General features: G+C 42.1%; 1 protein-coding gene across 1 annotated transcript in view; it reads right to left on the bottom strand.

The window, feature by feature from the left end:
- The window catches only part of RCL1 (RNA terminal phosphate cyclase like 1), a 61,996-nt gene extending 50,409 nt beyond the window's left edge, over nucleotides 1–11,587 (bottom strand). The window contains exon 1 of the mRNA XM_001926437.4: nucleotides 11,213–11,587. Coding sequence (XP_001926472.2) covers nucleotides 11,213–11,579 — 367 coding nt within the window. The 5' untranslated portion in view covers nucleotides 11,580–11,587. The remainder of the gene's footprint in view (nucleotides 1–11,212) is intronic.

Raw genomic sequence — 23,035 nt, forward strand, 5'->3', positions numbered from 1 at the left:
AATATATGAGGATAAAACTGTTCAAACTGAAAGGATACAGACAATCCACAATTACACTGGGAAATTTCAATACCCCTTTCTCAATAATCAGTAGGACAACTAGACAAAAAATCAGCAAAGACAGAGAACAATGCCATCAACCAACAGGATCTAAGCAACACTTACAGAACACCTAACTCACAAGAGCAGAATATACATTATTTCCAAGAGCCCATGGAACATATAGCAAGACAGACCAAATTGGGGGCCATTAAAAAAAACCTCAAGAAATTTAAAGTAATTGAAATCACATAGAGAGTATTCGCCAAACATAATGGAATCAAACTGATACCAATAATAAAAAGATAACAAGAAAATATACCCACATTTGGAAAAAAAAAGAAACACACTTATATATAACCCATGGATCAAAAAGTAAGTCATAAAGGTAAGAAACACACTGAACTGAATGAAAATTTAAATATGACGTATCAAAATCTGTGGGACACAGCTAGAGCAGTGTTGAGAGAAGTTTACTGCACTAAATGCCTAAATTAAAAAAGAAAAAAAGGGGGAGTTCCTGAGGTGGTGCAGCAGGTTAAGATTTCAAATAATCTGTTTCACCTCAACATAAATAAACCCAAAGCAAGTGAAGGAAATAATAAAAATAAGAGCATAAACAGATGAAGCTGAAAACAGCAATATAGAGAAAAATCAATGAAACACAATAAATAATATGATGAACCTTGAGCAAGACTGAAAAAAAAAAGATAACATATCACTAGTATTAGAAATGAAACAGGGAGTATCACTTCAGATCCTGCAGACATCAAAAGGATAACAAAGGAATACTGTGAACTCTACAGACATAAATTCAACAATTCAGATAAAATGGACCACTTCTCCAAAAAACTAACTACCACAATTCACCAAATGAAACTGATACTTTAAATAACCTATAACCATTAAGGAAATTGAAAGAATATTTTCTAAAACTCAAAAAAAAAGAAATCTCTAAACTTTTATGGTTTCATTAGAGAAGTCAAACAAATGTTTAAGAACTAAAATCAATTCTCTCCTATAAAATAGAAGAGGAAACAGTTTCTAATTCATTTTAAGCAAGTATTATTCTAGTTTAAAATACCAAAACCACAAGTTCTCTCTGTGGCACAAGGGGATCAACAGTGTCTCTGAAATGCTGGGACACTGGTTGGATACCTGGCCCAGCATGAGGAACTCCATGTGTCTGGGGGTGTTCAAAAAAGAAAAAAAAAAAAAAAACTAAAACCTGACTAAGAATACAAAATAGAAAACTACAAATCAATATCATATATAAGTACATACCCCCAAACCCTTAATAAATTGTTTGCAAATAAAATTCAGCAACATATAGAAAGAAGTACACACCATTACCTAGTGGGGTTTATTCCAGGAATGCAAGGCTGGTTCAATATTTAAAGGTCAATCAATGCAATACACCATATTTACAGACTAAAGAAAAAAAAAAACAAAAAACATAAGCACATCAATTGATAGAGAAAAGACATTTGACAAAATACAACACTCATTCACCAAAAAAAAAAAAAAAAAAAAAAAAGCCACAGGAGTTCCCTCATGGTGCAGCAGAAACAAATCTGACTAGGAACCATGAGGTTGCAGGTTTGATCCCTGGCCTTGCTCAGTGGGTTAAGGATCTGGAGTTGCCCCGAGCTGTGGTGTAGGTCGAAGTCGAGGCTCAGATCCCGTGGTGTAGGCTGGCAGCTGTAGCTCCAATTGGACCCCTAGCCTGGGAACCTCCATATGTCTCAGATGTGGCCCAAAAAAAAAAAAAAAAAAAAAAAAAAAAAGCCACAAAAAACACAACTCTCAGAAAAACAGGAATAAAAAAGGAACTTCCTCACCTTGATAAAAAGCATCTAAAAAAATACATAGCTAATGCGACACTTTGTGGCAAAACACTGGACACTTTCTCCCTGTGACAGGGAACAAGTAAGGAGGTTTGCTTTCATTACTCTTATTTAATATAGTGCTAAATGTCCTACCCAGTGCAATATGAAGGAAATAAAAGGCATAAAGTTCAGAAAAGAAGAAATAAAACTGTTCCTATTTGCAGATGACATGACTGTCTACTAAAAAAATCCCAAAGAGTCTACTTAAAAAAAAAAAAAAATCCTATAAGTAAATTCAATGAGGTTGCAGGACACAAGATACACATCCCCCCAAAATGTATTTCTATACACTATCAATGAACACATGGAGACCAAAATTTAAAATAACATATCATTTATAATTGCTCAAAGAAGTGAGACATTAAGGTGTAAATTAACAAAACACGTACAGGACTTATGAAAGAAAACAAAGATCTAAATAGAGTGATATACTATGTTTATGGATTAGAAGATTCAATACAGTAAAGATGATCATACAGGTTTAACACAATTATCATACAGATTTAACACAACTCCTAGCAAAATCCTAACAAGATTTTTTCATAGATATAGACAAGATTATTCTAAACTTATATGAAAAGGTAAAGGAACTAGAACAGCTAAACAATCATGAAAAATAAGAGTAAGGTTGGAGAGATCAGCCTAACCCATTTCGAAACTTAACAGCAATCAAGCAATCAAGATACAGCAATCAAGATAGTGTGGTTAGAGTTCCTGTCATGGCGGAAAGGAAACGAATCCAACCAGGAACTATGAGGTTGCAGGTTCGATCCCTGGCTTCACTCAGTGGGTTGAGGATCTGGCATTGCCATGAGCTGTGGTATAGGCTGGCAGCTGCAGTTCCAATTAGACCCCTAGCCTGGGAACCTCCACATGCCGCAGGTGCGGCCCTCAAAAAACAAAAGAAAAGGAAAAAAGAAAGATAGTGTGGTATTAGAGTTCCTATTGTGGCTCAGCAGTAAGGCACCCAACTAGCATCTATGAGGATTCGGGTTCAATCCCTGGCCTAGCTCACTGGGTCAAGGATCCAGCATTGCTGTGAGCTGTGGTATCAGTTGTAGATGCAGCTCAGATCCTTCATTGCTGTGGCTGTGACAAAGGCTGGCAGCCGAAGCTCCAATTTGACCCCTAGCCTGGGAACATCCGAATGCTATGGGAGTGACCCTAATAAGAAAAAAATTTTTAAAAGATAGTGTGGAAGTTCCTGTCATGGCGCAGTGGAAACAAATCCGACTAGTATCCATGAGGGTGCAGGTTCGATTCCTGGCCTCATTCAGTGGGTTAAGGATCCGGCGTTGCCGTGAGCTGTGGTGTAGGTCGCAGATGTGGCTCAGATTCCGAGCTGCTGTAGTTCTGGTGTAGGCCGGCGGCTACAGCTCCTGTTAGACCCCTAGCCTGGGAACCTCCATATGCCATGGGTGCGGCCCTAAGACAACAAAAGACAAAAGACCAAAAAAAAAAAAAGATAGTGTGGTATTGACAGATAGACATATAGATCAGTGGAACAGAGTAGAGAACCCAGTAAGAGACTCACAAAATATGTCCAACTGGTTTTTACAGAGGTGCAAAAGTGATTTAATGGAAGAAAGATAGCCATCATAACAAATGGTGCTATAGCAGTTGCACGTCCACAGGCCAAAAAATGAAAATCAACCAAAGTTTTAAATCTCACACAAAATTAACTTAAATATTAAATGCAAAACTATAAAACTTTATAGAGAAAAAAAGGAAATCTTCAGGATCTAGGGCTAGGCAAACAGTTCTGAAATTTAACACTAAAAACACAAGCAATAAAAGAAGAATTTGATTAATTTTACTTCATTAAAATTAAAATGTTGGGGAGTTCCCATCGTGGCGCAGTGGTTAACGAATCCGACTAGGAACCATGAGGTTGCGGGTTCGGTCCCTGCCCTTGCTCAGTGGGTTAACGATCCGGCGTTGCCGTGAGCTGTGGTGTAGGTTGCAGACGCGGCTCAGATCCCGCGTTGCTGTGGCTCTGGCACAGGCCGGTGGTTACAGCTCAGATTCGACCCCTAGCCTGGGAACCTCCATATGCCGTGGGAGCAGCCCAAAGAAATAGCAAAAAGACAAAAAAAAAAAAAAATTAAAATGTTGGGAGTTCCTGTGGTAGCTCAGTGGTTAACAAACCTGACTAACATCCATGAGGACACAGGTTCAACCCACGGCCTCGTTCAGTGGGTTAAGGATCTGGCATTGCCGTGAGGTGTGGTGTAGGTCGCAGACGCAGCTCAGACCCCCAGTTGCCATGGCTCTGATGTAGGCCAGTGGCTACAGCTCCAATTGAACCCCTGGCCTGGGAATCTCCACATGCTGAGTGTGTGGCCCTAAAAGACAAAAACAAAAAACAAAAAAACCAGAAATTAAAATGTTTTCAGGAGTTCCCATTATGGTGCAGCAGAAATGAATCTGACTAGTATCCACGAGGATGCAGGTTCAATCCCTGGCCTTGCTCAGTGGGGTGAGGATTTGGCATTGCCACAAGCTGTGGTGTAGGTCAAAGACATGGCTCAGATCCCACACTGCTGTGGCTGTGGAGCATGGCCGGCAGCTGCAGCTCCAATTCGACCCCTAGCCTGGGAACTTCCGTATGTCATGGGTATGGCCCAAAAAGGAAAAAAAAATCTAAATGTCTCCTGCAAAAGACCATGCTAGGAGAATGAAAAGATAAGCTACAGAGTGGGTAGGAAACCACATATTTGACAAAGGACTAAAGATGTAAAGAACTCTCAAAACAACAAAAAACAAACAATCCTACTAGAAACTGGGCAAAAGACATGAAAAGTTATTCAACATCATTAGCCATTAAAAGTGGGCAAGTTAAACTACACAAAAGCACTACACACTAATCAGAATGGGTAAAATTAAAAATAGTGACAACACCAAAAATGCTGACAAGGATGTGGAGAAACTAAATCGGTCTTACACTGCTGGTAGGAATATAAAATGATAAGGCCATATTGGAAAACAGTTTGACAGTCCCTTAAACAAACAAATTTCCATAAAACCCAGCAACTGCCCTCCTGGGCATTTGTCCCAGAGAAAGAGAAGATTTATATCCACATAAAAACCTGTACATGAATTTTTATAGAAACCTTATTCATAATAGCCAAAAAGCTCAAAACTGTGATACTTTCATACCATGAAATACTACTCAGTGAAAAAAAGGAATGACCTTGATAAAAACAATAACTTGGTTAAATTTCCAGAGAATCATGCTGAATGAAATGTCAACTGCAAAAGGTTACTTATTGTATGATTCCATTTATATGATGTTCTTCAAATGACAAAATTACAGATTAGTGATTGCCAATGGTTAGGGAGTGAGTTGGGAAAGAAGAGTAGTGGATGTGGCTATAAAAGGGCAACCTAAGAAATCCTTGTGGTTTTCACTCTTATCAACGTCAATACCCCGGTTTTGATGTTGCAGTAAAGTTTTTCCAGATGCTACCACTGTGGTAAAATGGATAAAGTGTAAAAAGGATCCCTCTGTATCATTTATTACAACTGCATGTGAATCTACAAAGATCTCAAAATAAAAAATTTACTATTTAAAAAAAGATGGTGCAAGTTTCACCTGGAATAGCATTTTGTAGCTTCTAAGCAAAAGCATATTTGAAAATAGGCCATGTAGACCAGCATTTGTCTTTAAAAGATGAATAGCTTGTTTTGATAATCATCATATGGAAGCAAACTTTAACAGTTAATAGAAGCATGAGAGGGCAGGTTCCTAATCAAGAAAACATTTCATTTGCACTTATCATTAGTATAGTCATCAGGCCTTCCTCGACTTAAGTTATCCACAACTTTGAGTCCCAAACCATACTCAAATAAAGTATAGGCACATCCTTGTGGTATAACAAGAAATATATCCAGTCTTTGTTCCTGGCACAGAGCTCCTAAAACCCTTGAAGTTACACTGTGACAGAAGTGTCTTTTAAAAGTTATTCATACAGAGCAACACCCCACCCCACCTTTTTTTTTTAAGGGCCACACCTGTGGCATATGGAAGTTACCAGGCTGGGGTGGAATCAGACCTGCAGCTGCCAGCCTACACCACAACCATGCCAATATCAAGCAGAGCCACATCTGCAACCTATGCCCTGGCTTGTGGCAACACGGGATCCTTAACCCACTGAACAAGGCCAGGAATCAAAATCTCATCTTCATGGACAGTAGTCAGGTTCTTAACCCACTGAGCCACAATGGGAACTCCACATAGAGTTCTTTTTGAACTACAACGGGAACTCCAGAGCCGCTTTTGAGCACACCCGGAGTTTTTGCTATGCAGTGACTTAGGGTGGAGCCTCTAGACAGCCTCATAATGGGGCTGGTAACCAAAAAGACCAACTGGCTAAAGGGTTAGAATTTTTAGCCCTACCCACTGACCTTTGCTAAGGGGACAGGGGGTGGGGGATGTGCCTGGAAATTAAGCCCTATAAAAACTTTTGAACAGGAGAAAACTTACAGGTTGGTAAAGAAATCCACATTCTGGGAGAGGAACAAACCCCTATTCCACAGGACAGAAGTTCTTACTTCAGGACCCTTTTGGGCCTGGCCCTATGTACCTCTTCATCTGGCTGTTCATCTTTATCCTTTATTATTAACTTGAGCTTCATAAGGCATTTTATCACACCCCAGGAAGTGGTCTGGGAGCCCCCAATTTATAGCTGGTTGGTCTGAAGTATGATTGGCCTGGACTTGAGACTGAGACTTATGCTTGGCATCTAAGTGGTCAGAGGGGAGTCTTGTAGGATTGAGTCTTTAACCTGTGGGATTTGATGCTATCACCATCTGGATAGTGAGAATTGAGTTAAATTTGTAGGACACCCAGTGACTGTCCACTGAGAATTGGAGAATTCCTTGGTATGGGGAGAAAAACCCACACATCTGGTGTCAGAAGAATTCAGAGTAGAGAATAGTTTTCCTTCACAATTCTTCTTTTAGAAGATCTAATTCATGAACAGTCAGATTTATCCCCAAAACAACATATCAGTTTGACAAAAGGTGTTTCACCTTTAGGAACGTCTATGTGGCATGTTTCCTTAGCACATTTTTTTTTTTTTTTACGGCCTCACCTGCAGCTTATGGAAGTTCCCAGGCTAGGGGTCAAATCAGAGCTGCAGTTGCCAGCCTACACAACAGCTGGATCCTCAACCCACTGAACGAGACCAAGGATCAAACCCCCATCTTCATGGATACTAGCAGGGTTCTTAACTTGATGATGGGAAATCCAACCTTGGCACATTTTAAAGGATTCTTTTCATTAAAATTCCACTTACTCCTCCTTTTTCAGAATTTTACCTGCTTAAGCCACGTGCAGCACTCCCCTAGGACCAAATAATTCTTCTCCAGTTTCACAGTGGAGGCAGGGAGGCTCATGTGACCTGTTCAGAGACTTGCATAGTAGCAGTCCCTCATCCTAACCGCTAAGTCCATCATTTTGGAATTTCCACTTTAAAAAAATTATCATTCTTGTGGAATTCTTTCCATGTGGACCTCACCTTACCCAGAAAACATTAACTCAAAAGAACTCCACAAGATCCAGTCCTCATGAAATCCAGAAACAGAGGCATTTCAACAGCTGCTTTATAATATGAGGGACACTCCAGTCCACCGACCAGTCAGATGGGACACTAGGCCTTTTGGGCAGGAGTTGGCTGCCATCTGTTTCCGGCTCTGTCATTCTGTAGATAATTCAACTTCACCAGCTATCTTACTTAACTATGTCTTCCCTTTTTTACCTTCAGTAAAAGAGCAACAACAACAAAAAATTGTATTTCCTCCTCGATGGAAAGAGTCTATCAAGACAATACACTTGTTCATGTTCCTCAAAAGTGAAGTAAAAATTACATGTGTAGCTGTATAATTAATAAAAACCATTCTGGAGTAATCTTTTGGGATTCAAATTCTTATTCTTTATAATCCCTCTTTCAAAGGAGATATTTTCATTTAAGAGATTAGCAAAGCTGTCTGAAGTCACAAAGTTTGACCTGTGTCTTATCCTCTTCTCAATCTTTACATAGTTTGCTTGGTACCTCCAAGCTGCTATTCCCAAACCATTAGGCATATGAGAAAAAGAAAAAACTTAATTAAGTCCGCAGGCCAGGGTTTTTCAACATTGGCACTGATATTTTGGACAGAATACTTCTTTGTGTGGGGAGCTGTCCAGTGCACTGTAGGATGTTTGGCAGTATCCCTGGGCTCCACCTACCAGATGCCAGGAACAGCCTCCCAGTTGTGACAACCAAAAATGTCTCCAAACACTACCAAGTATCCCCTGAGGAGCAAAACTGCCCCCGATTAAGAATCACTACGTTATATATATAACACAAATATTGTGAAGCCATCACCTAAAAAGAAACCTTTAGACTGAAAAGAAGACAGAGAAGGCATAATTCTCTTTAAATATCTCAAAGGTTTCCATATAGAATCAGGAACAGATTTCGAGTGCCAGAGAGCAGAACCGTACCCAGTGGGCAGAAGTTGCGTAGTAATAAAAGCAGGTAACATTTACTCTTCCTATACTCCAGGCATGTTCAGTGCACTCTCAAGTGTTATTTCATTTAATCCTCACAATAACCCTCTTAAGTCAGTAGTACTGGCCTCACTTTACAGATAAAAAAATGAGACTCAAGAGGCCCAATAGCGAAAGGCAAAAGCAGAACTAGGTCTCAAACCCAGACTAACACTGAGCCCAAGCTCTTAACTCACAACCATGACATTAGGAAAAATTTTACCTCTATGTAATGAAGAAAATGAACTTTTTGACTTAAAAGCTGTGTCTTTCACCAACAATGCTTCCCACAGCCACTATCTGAAACTCATTTGTTACGCTCAGAAGATCTAGAGACCCTTCCCTCACAAACTCTGGAGAAGCCTCTGCTCTAACTCTGCTGAGCCCCTTCACAACTTCCTGCTTCAAGTTACTCAAGCTACTATTTGCAGCTCCTCCTTAGAAAGCTCCTTGAAAGTGGAGCAAATAGCTTCTCACCTTTATACTTCCACAAAGCCTTGCACAACCTTTTCTGAATGACCGTTCCAGAGGCACCACTCCACCCTTCAAAGCTCACACCAGGTGGGATGTTTAAGCAAGCATCTTTGAGAGATATAATTGTTGCACCTGAGCTGAAGATTTTATTGGAAATGCTGAGTTTTTTCCAACTCTCAGAATCTGAGTCAGGAAGAGTCAGAAAGGGGTAGATGACAAGTAAGACAGTCTGTTGGCTGTGTCTCCAGTCAAGCTGCCACAGACTCATTTGACTATGACCATGTATCATGTTAGGGGCTACATGTATTTATGTATATGTGTGCAGATATATACACTTACATAGATATGTATACAGATACACATATATGCATCTATGAATGTATGTATACACATATATCTCAGTTCCTCTTTAAGAAATTAAGCAAACGTCTACGGTGTTTCTGAGGACTTGAATCCAGCACAATGAGACCTAAATAAGAGGTCTTTTCCCCCCTAGTATATTAATAACGCAAGGCAAATAAGGCTATACATAGTGCTTCTCATAAAACACCAGCACATCTGCCAACCAGTACTACCTTCCCCAGGTACCAATGTCTGGCATCTTTTCAAGAAAATCCCAAGTGGCCAAGCCCTGTTCATGTGTGTGTCAGTGACGAGATGCTCACAAGCAGTGCAGGGGGTGGGGGGAACAGGGAAACATTCTTTGTAATATGAAATATTAGGAGGCCACCTGTCAGGAGACAAACACTAAATTGTATCTTATGGGTACTATATTTACATTAGAAATCTCTGGTCTCCCCTCTAAAGTACTTCTATTGATTTTGGGGAAAAAAAGGAAAAAATAAAAAGCTATGCCCACTGTTCACAGAAGCAGAAGCCTGTCTTCTTACCATATCCAGCTAGTGTTGAGTTCTCTAGGCTAATGTGGGGTGAAGGGGAGAGTTGGCTGGGAATGTCAGAGTAGAGCGATCAAGCAATTGCTTTGCCCAAGGGCTAGACTCAAAATAAGGGCAAGAAATGTTGAGGGGAAGAGCACCTGGCCTAAATCATGCCAGCAGCCCCTCCTTAACTTCTTTAGTGTTTTTGAGCAATACATTGAGGGCAGTAATGACAGTGTACCACAAGCCTCTCCTACTGTCATCAGGTTCCTCTCCACAGTACACAGGTTCATCTGGTTCTTTCCTTTCCAACCTTCTATCTCCATAAATAACAAGGCATTTTCCCCTTATGTGCAACTAATCAGCATTTAAGAGAGGGAGAAACATAAACGTCCAGAAAATGCATTCAGAGAGATGATGAAATATGCAGGGACCAATACAAAATCAAACACATCAACAGGATCCAGAAAGCTTGCAGGACCAAAAATAAGCCCTCTCTTCCTTCAATTTGCAGATAGGTTTTGTTTTGTTTTTTCCTTTTTTGCTTTAACTGATTTTACCAATTTGGGATAACCAGGCAGAAGCTTTTAAATATATGTGTCATTCCAGGGGACCAGATAAAACTCGGAGCCATTAACCTTGATGTGGGTTTAAATGGGGCCTTATTTTTCATCTATCTTTGTAGGGCAAAAATAGCTTGGAAGCCTGTAGTTTAGCGCTTGTCACCAACCCTTTACTAAAGTCAAGGCAATTAGGCCCATGACTGTTAAAAAATTTATTTCAAAGCTCTTGTCCTGCACACATCAATCTCAATCGCGGCTGAAAACAAAGAATTTTCTAAAATTCTTTAATCCACACCCAAGATGTGTGAGGGCAGCCGAGAAATCATGGCGACAGGGACAGCCAGTATCCAAGGGGGTAGCTGCTTCTGAGACCTGTTTTGGGACAGAGGACGGAACCAATCAGTGGTACTTTTCTCTCCAAATCTCTCTCCATCTTTACATCTGCCCATTCACCACATTTCGTTCCAACAAACTGCTTCTCTCCTTTAAAGATTTATGGCTGAGCAAGACCGACTGAAGACAAGTGAGGGGGCGATGCCTGGGATCTGCTGCGACACGTAAACCTGGGAAAACGTGTAGCTGTTTACTACCAGCGCGGGTAGACGCCACCGAGCACAGAGCGCAGCTGAGCGCACCCCTCAGGGCTCAACCCCTCCTCCCGCACAGCCTCTCGCGCGTTCCGGTGCGGGGGTGGGGGTGGAGGGTACAAACCATGAGCCCTCCCCCACGCGCCCGTAGGATCCCGAGGCTCCCCGCGCACCGGCCCCCTGGGCATTAGCGCCGTCTCTCTTCAGCTCAGCGCCCACCCCTAGCGCTCCCCAACCCCGGAGTTACCTCGAAGGCCTGGGTTGTCGTCTCTGGCCCGAATCTTTCGGATTTTGACGGGGCGCCCGCTCAAAGTGGACAGGACCAGACGCTGGCGCAAGAAGTTGCAGCCCGTGTAGCTGAGGGAGTGCGCCTGGGTCGCCATGTGCACGCTCTCCGCAAAGGAGCGGGCGGCCGGGGCGAGGCGACTTTGGACGGGCGCGAGGGTCTTGACTCTTGGGGTGGCGCCGACAGCTGCTGTGGCGGCCCAGGTTCCCTCCCGCAGCCCCCGCAGCCCCCGGCGCGTCCACGTGGTTTGGAACAGGAAGACAGAGAGACGAGACACCGGGTCAGAGGGGAGTGGGGCGGAGCGGGTGACCGCCTCTCCGCCTCCCATCCCCGCTGGGGGCGGCCCCCCGAACCGGGCCACACTGCTATTGGCCCGTGCTGGATCAGGGCGGTGCCCACGCCGCGCAGCTATTGGCCCGTTTTGCAGCTGGGCGGTGCCCGGGCCCTGCTACTATTGGCTTGTGTTGGGGCTGGGCGTTGCCGGGGCCCCAGCAACAGTGCTCCGCGGGAGGAGCGCGCTAGGCTGGCCAGTGAGCCTACGCAAGGGAGCTCGCCTACCCCGCCAGTCTCCGAGGGTGTCTCCCGGCGTGGGGGCAATGGGAGGCGACCAACTGGGCTTGAGTGCCTACTTCGTACCTGGTATTTAGCATCACCATTTACGGCAATCTCTGGGATGTGGATGGTATTATCTCCGCCGTTTTCTTAACACAGAAGAAAACAGGATTGGCGCGCTTTACCCTGTTGCAAACACCGTACTGATTGCCCAGCCAGCGGCCGTCCCCTCACTCCCCGCTATAACCCTACGAGGTACTACCATTCCCGACCTGCACATGCGAAAAGATTCGAGAAACATTGCAAGGCTGACACTGCCAGCATGCACTGGACCCGAGTCTTCCGACACCTGGCCATTGCTTATGAGACACCAAGCTTTGCCTCTTTCACAGCGGTCTCTTCCTTTGCAGTCACTGCCCTTACTGCCAAGTCAGGTCCTCCCATGCCACATGCCTCAAAATGAGTAGTTATACAACTTACACAAACACGCACCTCTTCTACTCCTGCACACCAAAATCTTCCCAAAGATTGGATTATGTCCCTTCTCTGCTCAAAAATCTTCAGTGATATGCAGTTAACAAATGACTACAAAGTTAAGCATCTGTTACCACAATAACGTTGGCTTGCAGCCATTCTTGGATAATATCACCAGATCATGAGTTCCAGAATACATGGAGGTAAAGGAGCTCTGGAAGGGGTGGGAGCTTGAGTAAGATTAAAGAAGGTAGCTAGCCCTATGTGGATAAGATTCAGCTACAAGGAATCCACTGAGAGATCTAAGCTCTTATAGGGTGACAGGTTATTAGAATTTAACAGAATCAGCCCTGAAATCCACTGAGGGAGGTAGGTAATCCATTTACATTATTGCCATTTTTTTGTGTAATCTTTTTAGGGCTGTACTCAGAGTGGCATATGGAAGTTCTCAGGCTAGGGGTTGAATCAGAGCTGCAGCCTAAGACCTACGCCACAGCAACACTGGATCCAAGCCACATCTTTGACCTACGCCACAGCCACACTGCGGCAACACCAGATCCTTAACCCAGTGAGAGAGGCCAGGGATCAACCCGCACCCTCAGGGATAGTAGTCAAGTTATTAACCTGCTGAGCCACAACAGGAACTCCCTACTGACATTTACTGAGACTAATTTTTAGGAAATAGAGTTGAAAGTTCCAAGACCTCTGAGGCCTCCCTTGAATCCTGCTGTGGGGGATACCAAAGCAAGGAGAGGAGCCATCACACCAGGTGGATTTTTTGTATATCATCTCATTTCAATTACTCAACAACTTTGAAAAGCCACTAATATCATCTGTAGCAAACCCTGTTGATGCCTTCTTTGTATTCTTCAACTCTTACTACTTTCAGTGCAAACCTGCTTAATTTTCTTTCAATAGCAGTTATATCTCTTTGAGTGTTTTTCCCACTTGGGTGGAACTCAGTAGGCCAGGGGTGCTGGAGAATTAATGTCCCACGCCCTAGAATCCTCAGTGAATTGAGGAGTTGATGGATTCCAGCTCCCCAAACCCTTGGTGAGATAGCTCTGAGACTTAGATTCTACAGCGTTTCCCCAGAAGTTTTTTTTTTTTTAATTAAGGTATAGTTGATTTATGATATTGTGCCAATTTCTGCTATACAGCAAAGTGACTCAATCATATACGTATACATTCATTTTTAAAATATTATTTTGCATCATGATTCCCTAGAGGTTTTAAGCTCCAGTTGCCGACAGGAGTTACTTGCCTCATTAAGTACCTTTTACTGGCTTCCTTCCCTTCCCTGTATCCTTCCTAGCTCCCTTCTGATATTTCCTGGGATTAATTACTATAAACTAATTTCACTCAAATTATAGCATCAGGTCTTCTTCTGAAGTACTCCAGTATAAATCCTGATTTTTAATATTTGAGAACTGAGGTGTAGAGAGAATAAAAGACTTGCATAAAGTGACTTAGCTGGTCAATGGCAGAACCAGAATAAAAACTACTTCTGCCTCTTTGTCACTGTCTGTCTGTCTCTCTCTCTTGTTGTATCTTTGGAACCCTGAATAAGAAGTCTGCCGACCATGAAGCTGCCATGCCAGAGAGACCGCACAGAAAGAGAGTGGCAGTTGTTCCAGCTGACGGCATCAACTGCCAGACGTGAGTTGAGGGAGCTTTCAGATGATTCTAGTCCCCAGCCGGCCTCTTACAAATCTTTGGAGTCACCCTAACTGATACCATAGGAGCACAGATGAGCTACCCTCACTGAGACCTGCCCAAATTGCATATTCCTGAGCTAAATAAGGAATTAGCTTATTTTTATGGGTTCGGTGGTAGTTTGTTACACAGTAATGGATAACTGAAACTACATATCCCTAAATTCCCTTCCCTGCATAATTCTGGATTAGCAAGCCACAAGAAACATCTTACATGAGATGTGAAAGGCAAAAGTAAAGTTATAGCCGAAGTTCCTGTCATTAACAAATTTGACTAGTATCCATGAGGATGCAGGTTCAATCCCTGGCCTCGCTCGTGGGTTAAGGATCCAGTGTTGCCATAAACTGTGGTATAGGTCGCAGACAGGGCTCAGATTTTGCGTTGCTGTGACTGTGGCACAGGCCAGCAGCTACAGCTCCAATTTGACCCCTGGTCTGGGAACCTCCATATGCCTCAGGTGCAGTCCTAAAAAGGAAAAAAAAAAAAAAATGTAAAGTCACAGCGACATTTTTTTTTTTATGTCTGAAAGGTCACTGCATAGTACCACACTCTCTTGTAGTTCATATACTTAACATGTTGGCATGGAGCAGCAGCCAGGCCCATAGTTCCTACATCCCTGACCCAATCCTCCTTTAGCAACTCCGACTCCAGGCTAGGTGTACATTTACTTCCATGACAAAGGACATCTTCTGCTGGTCACTCACATCATTGAAATTGGAGGCCTGGAGTCAGTGAGAAACTGATGTAGGAACCAGCTCACCCTGCTGACTTTGGGCTCTATCACCAGTTACAAAGACAACAGCTGCATTAAAACTATGCAACCAGGAGTTCCCGTTGTGGCGCAGTGGTTAACGGATCCGACTAGGAACCATGAGGTTGCGGGTTCGAGCCCTGCCCTTGCTCAGTGGGTTAACGATCCGGCGTTGCCGTGATCTGTGGTGTAGGTCGCAGATGCGGCTCGGATCCCGCGTTGCTGTGGCTCTGGCGTAGGCTGGCAGCTACAGCTCTTACTCGACTCCTTTCCTGGGAACCCCCATATGCCGCGGGAGCAGCCCAAGAAATGGCAAAAAGACAAAAAAAAAAAAAAAAAAAAAAACAACAACTATGCAACCAGCCCCCACAACTGCATAACGTCAAATTCCTACAATAAAACTTTAGTGAGTAGTTCTGCTTTTTTTTATTGAAATCCGACTGGTACACAAGCTATTATTGAGAGCCTACTGAGATTAAGACTCTATTAAGACTCAAGTCATCTACCATGACTTGAAATGATGCATGTACTCCAATGTTCATTGCAGCACTATACGCAATAGCCAAGACATGGAAACAACCCAAATGTCCATCAACAGAGGACTGGATAAAGAAGAAGTGGTACATATATGCAATGGAATATTACTCAGCCATTAAAAGGAAGGAAAGAAAGAACGGCATATGCAGCAACATGGATGGACCTAGAAATAATCATGCTAAGTGAAGTTAGTCAGACAGTGAGATACCAACATCATATGCTGTCACTCACATGTGGAATCTTAAAAAAAGGATACAATGAACTTCTTTGCAGAACAGATACTGACTCACAGACTTTGAAAAACTTATGTTTTCCAAAGGAGACAGGTTGGAGGATGGGGGGATGGGCTGGAGGTTGGGGATGGAAATGATAAAAATTGGGTTGTAATGATTGTTGTACAACTATAAATGTAATAAAATTAATTAATAAGAAAAAAGACTCTATGCTAAAGGCTCTACATACATGATCTCATTTGGTCCTCACACCAACTACCTCAAAAGTTTGATTATGATTACATACAAGTTTATGATAGAATTCTTTCTACTTTTGTGTCCTTTCAGATTGTCCATTACATTTTTTTAAATCTGCCCATAAAATATTCTTTCACACTAAATGAAAAATGACTTTGCCTTATGAGAGATTATACTTGCCTTATAACCACTTCCATAAATACTTCCATTTTAATAATAATAAAAATGTATTTGACTCAGCAATGATTTAAGGGCCAGAGTAGAAATGGATTCTTCCCAATCCATTCAGAAAGTTATTCAATTCCACACTTTCACTCATTCTGCTAATTTTATCATCTCCTTTGTTCAAATCATAATGGTTTTTGGACTTTCTGTGTGGCTCACAACATAATGGTTCTATGGGCTTCTTCTCACCTCAGCCTGGAACTAATGCTTACACTAGTCTAATTTTAGGATGATTTTTGTGTCCAGTGATCCTATGGGATCTCATAATAACTATTCACAACTGCACTTACGCATATATATATATTTTTTTTTCTTTTTACAGCCACACCCACAGCATATGGAAGTTCCTAGAGAGGTCAAATTGGAGCTGTAGCTGCAGGCCTACACTGCAGTCACAGCAATACCAGATCAGAGCTGCATCTGCAACTAATGCCACAGCTGGTAGCAATGCCAGATCTATAACCCATTGAGGGAGTCCGAGGAGTGAACCTGCATCCTCATAGACACTCTGTTGGGTTCTTAACCCACCAAGCCACGACAGGAACTCCTATATATCTTCTTACAACCTGTTTATGTGGCAGCCTTCCTAACAATACTTTGTGATCCAATAAGTATGAAGACTGTGTTCCATCATTTAGAGCAGAAATAGTGTATTTTTATTGTATGCCCAGTGCTAGGAGTAGGAGTTTAATAAGTATGACTACAATCAATCAATTAATTGAAACACACATGCCTAGCCTAAATTAATAAACTCAAACAGTGTAAAACAGTGGTTCTCAGAGTTCCCATTTTGGCTCAACAAAAATGAACCTGACTAGTATCCATGAGGATGAGGGTTCAATTCCTGGCCCCACTCAGAGGGTTAAGGATCTGGTGTTGCCGAGAGCTGTGGTGTAGGTCACAGACTTGGATAGGATCCCACACTGCTGTGTCTGTGGCATAAGCGGGCAGCTGTAGCTCTAACTTGACCCTTAGCCTGGGAACTTCCATATGCCACACCTGCAGCCTTAAAAAATGGAAAAAAATACACAAATTCTTCAATATTTCCTTCAATAGGCAGATCCTAAATAACTCTCCTTTTAGTGTGTTGAGTGTGGTTGAACTTAGTAACTCATTTCTTTTTTTGCCTTTTTGTTTTGTTTTGTTTTGTTTTGTTTTGCTTTTTAAGGCTGCACTTGCAGCACATGGAATTTCCCAGCCTAGGGGTCAAATTGGAGCTACAGCTGCCAGCCTACGCCACAGCCACAGCAATGTCAGATCTGAGCTGTGTCTGCAAGCCACACCACAGCTCACGGCAACTCTGGATCCTTAACCCACTGAGTGAGGCCAGGGATCAAACCCGCATCCTCATGGATCCTAGTCAGATTTGTTCTGCTGCACCACCACTCCTTTTTTTTTCTCTCTTTTTCCTTTTTTTGGCTGCATCTCTGGCATATTCAAGTTCCCCCGCTAGGGATCAAAATCTGAGCCAAAGCTTCGACCTATACCGTAACTGCAGCAACAGTGGCAACACAGGATCATAAATCCACTACGCCAGGCTTCCAGAGACCAGCTGAATCATTTAACCACTCCACCACAGGGAACTCCAGTGACTCACTCCTAATGAATAAAACATGGCAGAAGTGACAGCATGACCTGTAAGACTAGGTAACAAAAAGCACTACAGCCTCCTGCCTGTTCTTGCTCTTGGATTTGTCACTCTGAGTGAAGCTAACTTCCATGCCATTAGGTCATTTCAGCAACCCTGTTGAGAGAACATGTGACAAGGAACTGTGGCCTCCAGTCAATAGTCATATGAGTGAGTCATCTTTAAGAGGACCATCTAGATTCAGTCAAGCCTTCAGGTGACTGCAGCCCCAGCCAATATCTCGACTACTGCCTTGACAGATACTGACCCAGAACCACCCAGCTACACTGCTCTCAAATTCCTAACACTCAGAAACCATATGAGATAATACAGTTTGAATCTGCAAAGTTTTAGAATAATTTGTTATGCATTAATAGATTGTTAATACACTGACAAAAAAGGTGCCAACCTTTACTTCAAAGGACACTAGAAAACAAACAAACAAAAACTACCATTGGAATTCCCTTGTGGCACCACGGGTTAAGGATCTGGTGCTGCCACTGCAGTGGCTAGGGCTGCTGCTATGGCGTGGGTTCTATTCCTGGCCTAGGAATTTCCATGTGCTACAGGAGCAGCCACACCCGCCCCTGGCCGCCCAAAACACAAAACTACCATGTGTTATCACCATCATTTTATAAAACACTATAGTTAAAATCTTTTAACTTGATCATGTGTATAATTTGAACATATCATAGAGTGAACCCTCAGGTACTTATCTACCTAATTCAACAATTATTAATTCATGACCAATCTTATTTCAACTTGATCCATATCCATCCACCCATACTGATCTCAAATTAATTGGAAGGAAATCCCAGACATCATAACATTTAATCTGTAAATATTTCTAAAAGATAAATACCCTCTTTTAAACATAACCAAATACTATTACAACACCTAGCAGCAACCCTGGCCTCTAATCACTAGATACAGGTAGCATTCTGTGTCCCAGTCGTGACAACCAAAAACAACTTCTGGATATTGACAAATGTTTCCTTGGGAGAAAAAATATTGAAAGTAACTGATCTAGAAGACTCATAAGACTCGGGTTCCAAGGGGGGTAGGGAGGCAGGAGGCATACGTTATAAGTAGGATGTGCACTTCTGTCATGAAGCATATTCTTTTTGTGTGTTGGCAGCCACTAATGAGCATTGCCTACCTCTACTAATTCATTAGGAGTTGCAAAATGGTAATGCTCTAATTCAATGATTCTTCAATCGTTAACTCAAATATATCTAGTATTTGGTTACTTGAGCTGCAGTTCACAGAGGAAAGGTAAGATCCCTGTTCCTTTTCCTTTATCTATCAGTTTTCAAAATAAAAAGTTCTGCAAATGTGTCCATTGAGGATTTGGGGGTATGTGAGCCTTTATGAGCACATGAATTTAAACATATTTTATGTGTATCAATCCATTGCAGATGGTATTCTTTTTTTTTTCTTTCTTCTTTGGCCGCCCCACGGCATATGGAGTTCCAGGCCAGAGATCAGATCTGAGCTGCAGCAGTGACTTATGCCAGATCCCTAATCCACTGTGCCAGGCCAGGGATCAGACATGTGTCCCAGCACTCCAGAGACACTGCCAATCCTGTTGTGCCACAGCGGTAACTCCTAGTATTATTAATAATGTTCGTATTATCTCCTTTTCCCAAGAAGTGACTCTTTATCTTGGTTGCTGAGCCTTTTTGTAATATTCAAGTATTTTCTGATAACTTCCTTGCTTTCTTTGATGAGGTGATGTTCCAGCCTCAACTTGTTTTTTTGGTTTTTTGTGGTTTTTTGTTTTGTTTTGTTGCTTTTTAGGGCCGCACCCGCAGCATATGGAGATTCCCAAGCTAGGAGTCGAATTGGAGCTATAGCTGCCAGCCTAAGGCACAGCCACAGCATGCAGGATCAAGCCACGTCTGTAACCTACACCACATCTCATGGCAACGCCAGATCCTTAACCCACTGAGCGAGGGCAGGGATCAAACCCTAAACCTCATGGTTCCTAATCTGATTCATTTCCGCTGTGCCACAATGGGAACTCCCATCCTCAATTTGTATGTTTTCTGTCTCTAGTCTGGAATTGACCATTTTCTCAAGAAGTTCTGATTTCTTTTAGGGGAAATCAGAGGCTGTAATCTGGGTACTCTTTGCTGCTTTGTCATTGTTTCGAGGCTTTTTTAGTAGATATAGCAGAGAAATACTTCTCTTTTTTAAGATAAAATTTACTGTGAATTCATAGTGCTACTTCCCATTCAAATTCAGGTTTCAAGGAATTTAAGTTCACGTCATTGTTCCTACATTTATATCTCTTTGCTCCTGTATAAAAAGAAGCTTGGTTCCCAAGGACCCCAACATAATTACTCATTTGCTTTATCCCACAAAACAAAAAACTAGTCTCAGAACAACAATACTAGCACGACCACCAACAATACAATTACAGAAAAGAGAATACGATTTTTTTGTTGTTCCAAGTATGTACCTCAGAAAGGCTGTATAGTGAATTTACTATGTTTTAAAAGTCTTGAAATAGTTCCTCTCTGTGTACTTATGCCAACTACTCAATACAGACTTATGCTTGTTTCATTTTGCTTCCAAATTTTAGGGACCTTTAAAAAAATTAACCTTGTTTCATAATTATGTAAAGTTTACAAAACACAGTATATACATAAAAATGTACCTACTATCCATCTCCATTCTTTCTATGCTGTCCTTTCTGTTTCTCCTATAAAGCACTGATTTTTTTTTTTTTTTTTTTTTGTCTTTTTGCCATTTCTTGGGCCACTCCCGTGGCATATGGAGGTTCCCAGGCTAGGGGTTGAATCAGAGCTGTAGCTGCTGGCCTAGACCACAGCTCACAGCAATGCCAGATCCTTAACCCACTGAGCAAGGCCAGGGATCAAACCCGCAACCTCACGGTTCTTAGTCAGATTCGTTAACCACTGAGCCATGATGGGAACTCCTGACTTTTTTTTTTTAAGTTTTCAGTTTAGGAGTTCCTGCCGTGGCACAGTGGGTTAAGGACCTGGCATTGCTACAGTTGGCACAGCTATGGTGTAGGTTGCAGCTGTAGCTCTGATTGATCCCTGGCCAGGGTAATTTCCATATGCCACGAGTGTGGCCGGAAAAGAAAAAAAAGTTTTCAGTTTATCCTATTTTGTACAATATAAGCATAAATTAGGCTCTAATTTTATTCTCTCTCTCTTCAGTTTTCCTAGATAAGCAGTAGCGTATCACACAGAATTTTTTTCATGTCAGCATTCAGCTAACAAATATATGTTAGTAATCACTTCACAGCAGTACATAGAATTATTTCTCACTTCTCTTTACAGCTTCCTTTGAGTGGGTGGGCCATTTTATTCAACAATCCACTATAAAATAGACATTCCCAGCATTTTGCCATTACAGCACACCAGCAATTAATAGCTCCGCTCATGAATGTCATATTTTTGCCAGTATAACTTTGGGATTTCGAAAAGCAGGATGGCTAGGTCAAAGTATACATGCATATGTAATTTTCCTAGATATTTCCAAATTCCCTGTCATAGGAGCCATATCATTTTCCATTCCCACCCGCAACATATGAAAGTATCTGTTCCCCTATATCCTCACCAAAAGAGTGTACTGTTAAACTTTCAGATAAGCAGTAAAAAAGCAGTGTTTTTTTTCCTCTTTAGGGCTGCATTCTTGGCATATGGAAGTTCCCAAGTTGAATCTGAGTTGTACCTGCCAGCCTATACTACAGCCACAGCAACACAGGATCCAAGCCAAGTCTGCAACCTACACCACAGCTCATGGTAACACTGGCTCCTTAACTCACTGAGTAAAGCCTAGGATCTAACCCACATCCTCATGGATACTAGTTGGGTTCATTACCGCTGACCCACGACAGGAACTCCCTCAGTGTATTTTTAATTTGCAAAAAAAAAATTTCCTTTCTCTCAAAAACAGCAAAGACATAGTTTCAAAATAAAGTACAGGCTTTGAACTGAAAACAGACTTTTGCAAAGCTCAAGGTCTCACTGGCTCGGGCTGCTATAACAAATTACAGATTGAGCAGCTTAAACAACATTTATTTCTCACAGTTCTAGGGGCTAGAAATCCGAGACCAGGATCCAGCATGGTTAGGTTCTTGGTGAGTGCACTCTGCCTCATTTAACAGTGGCTGTCTTTCTGCTGTGTCCTCACAAAATGGGAAGGAGTTCACTGGGCTCTGAGCCCCCATTCACCAGGGCTCCACTCACCGCCTAATTACCTTCCAAAGCCACTGCCTCCAAATGACCATCACACTGGGATCAGGATTTCATCACGAATTTGGGGGGGAAACGTAAACATTCAGTCCATTGCACTGGCTAAATATGCTTTATTTGGGAGTTCCCTGGTGGTCTAGCAGTTAAGGATTCAACGTTATCACTGCTATGGCTCAGGTTCAATCCCTAGCCTAGGAAGCAGCCAAAATAAAAAAATAGCTTTATTTTTCTCGTTTTCTCCAGGCCGATGAAGACTTGCTCACAGACCAGCATTGGTCCCCAGAATAGAGTATAAACCATAGGTCTGGCCAGAGAGTCCCAAACATACATATAAAATAATCATATTTGTAATTACTATTACAAATAGCACTCATGAGACTGTGCAAGAGCGCTGACAAAAGGCTCAGAAGTTTCACCACCCCCAGGACTCTGCCCAGCCACTCCAGGGATAAGGCCTTTAAAATCTCAACATACTTGGAATCCACACCAGTTGTAAAGCTGTTAGAAAACTAACCCCATGCATGCAACATGGATTTTTATTACCTTCCATCTCAGAAGTCTGCCTCCTCCTAACCATAACCATTGAGCGAGGACTACATCTTACTCTGGGGCTTAGAGCCTTATGTCCTCTAACTGCAATAATGCTGAAACTACTTAAGATAACAAAAAACACATTGTTTGCGAGCCCAGTGAAGCCCTTTAAAAGTTCTATTCACATCTAAGTTTTTAAAAACTATAAATTACATGTTCTTAATATTATGTCATTTTTATTTGCCCATTAAAATAAGGATATGCATTTATCTGCCCACCCGATTTTAGGTGTAACCATGTGTCCTGCTTTGGCCAGTGAAATATGAGCAGAAGTAACATGTGTCACTTTCAAGCTGAAGCTCCTCTTTATCTTTGCCATGGTGACCAGCATTTTTCCAGGTAGTAGCCTGGGTTCAGGAGTGAGGACAAAAATGATGCAGCAGACAACCCACCATGGACCTGTTGCCTGAGTGAGAAATAAACTTGTGTTTTTTTAAGCTACTGAGATTTTGGGGTTGCTTATTAGTGTAAACATAATCTAGCCCATCCTGACTAATACATGAGAGCCTTTAATGTGGCTATGTATTAGAGAGATCTGAGGTTTCAACAGTTAAAGACATTAGAAAGCGTACCTCGGAAACAGTGCAGAGGCACCAAATGATTACTTTA

The sequence above is a fragment of the Sus scrofa genome, chromosome 1 (genome assembly GCF_000003025.6).
Source record: "Sus scrofa isolate TJ Tabasco breed Duroc chromosome 1, Sscrofa11.1, whole genome shotgun sequence".
Classification (NCBI taxonomy): domain Eukaryota; kingdom Metazoa; phylum Chordata; class Mammalia; order Artiodactyla; family Suidae; genus Sus; species Sus scrofa.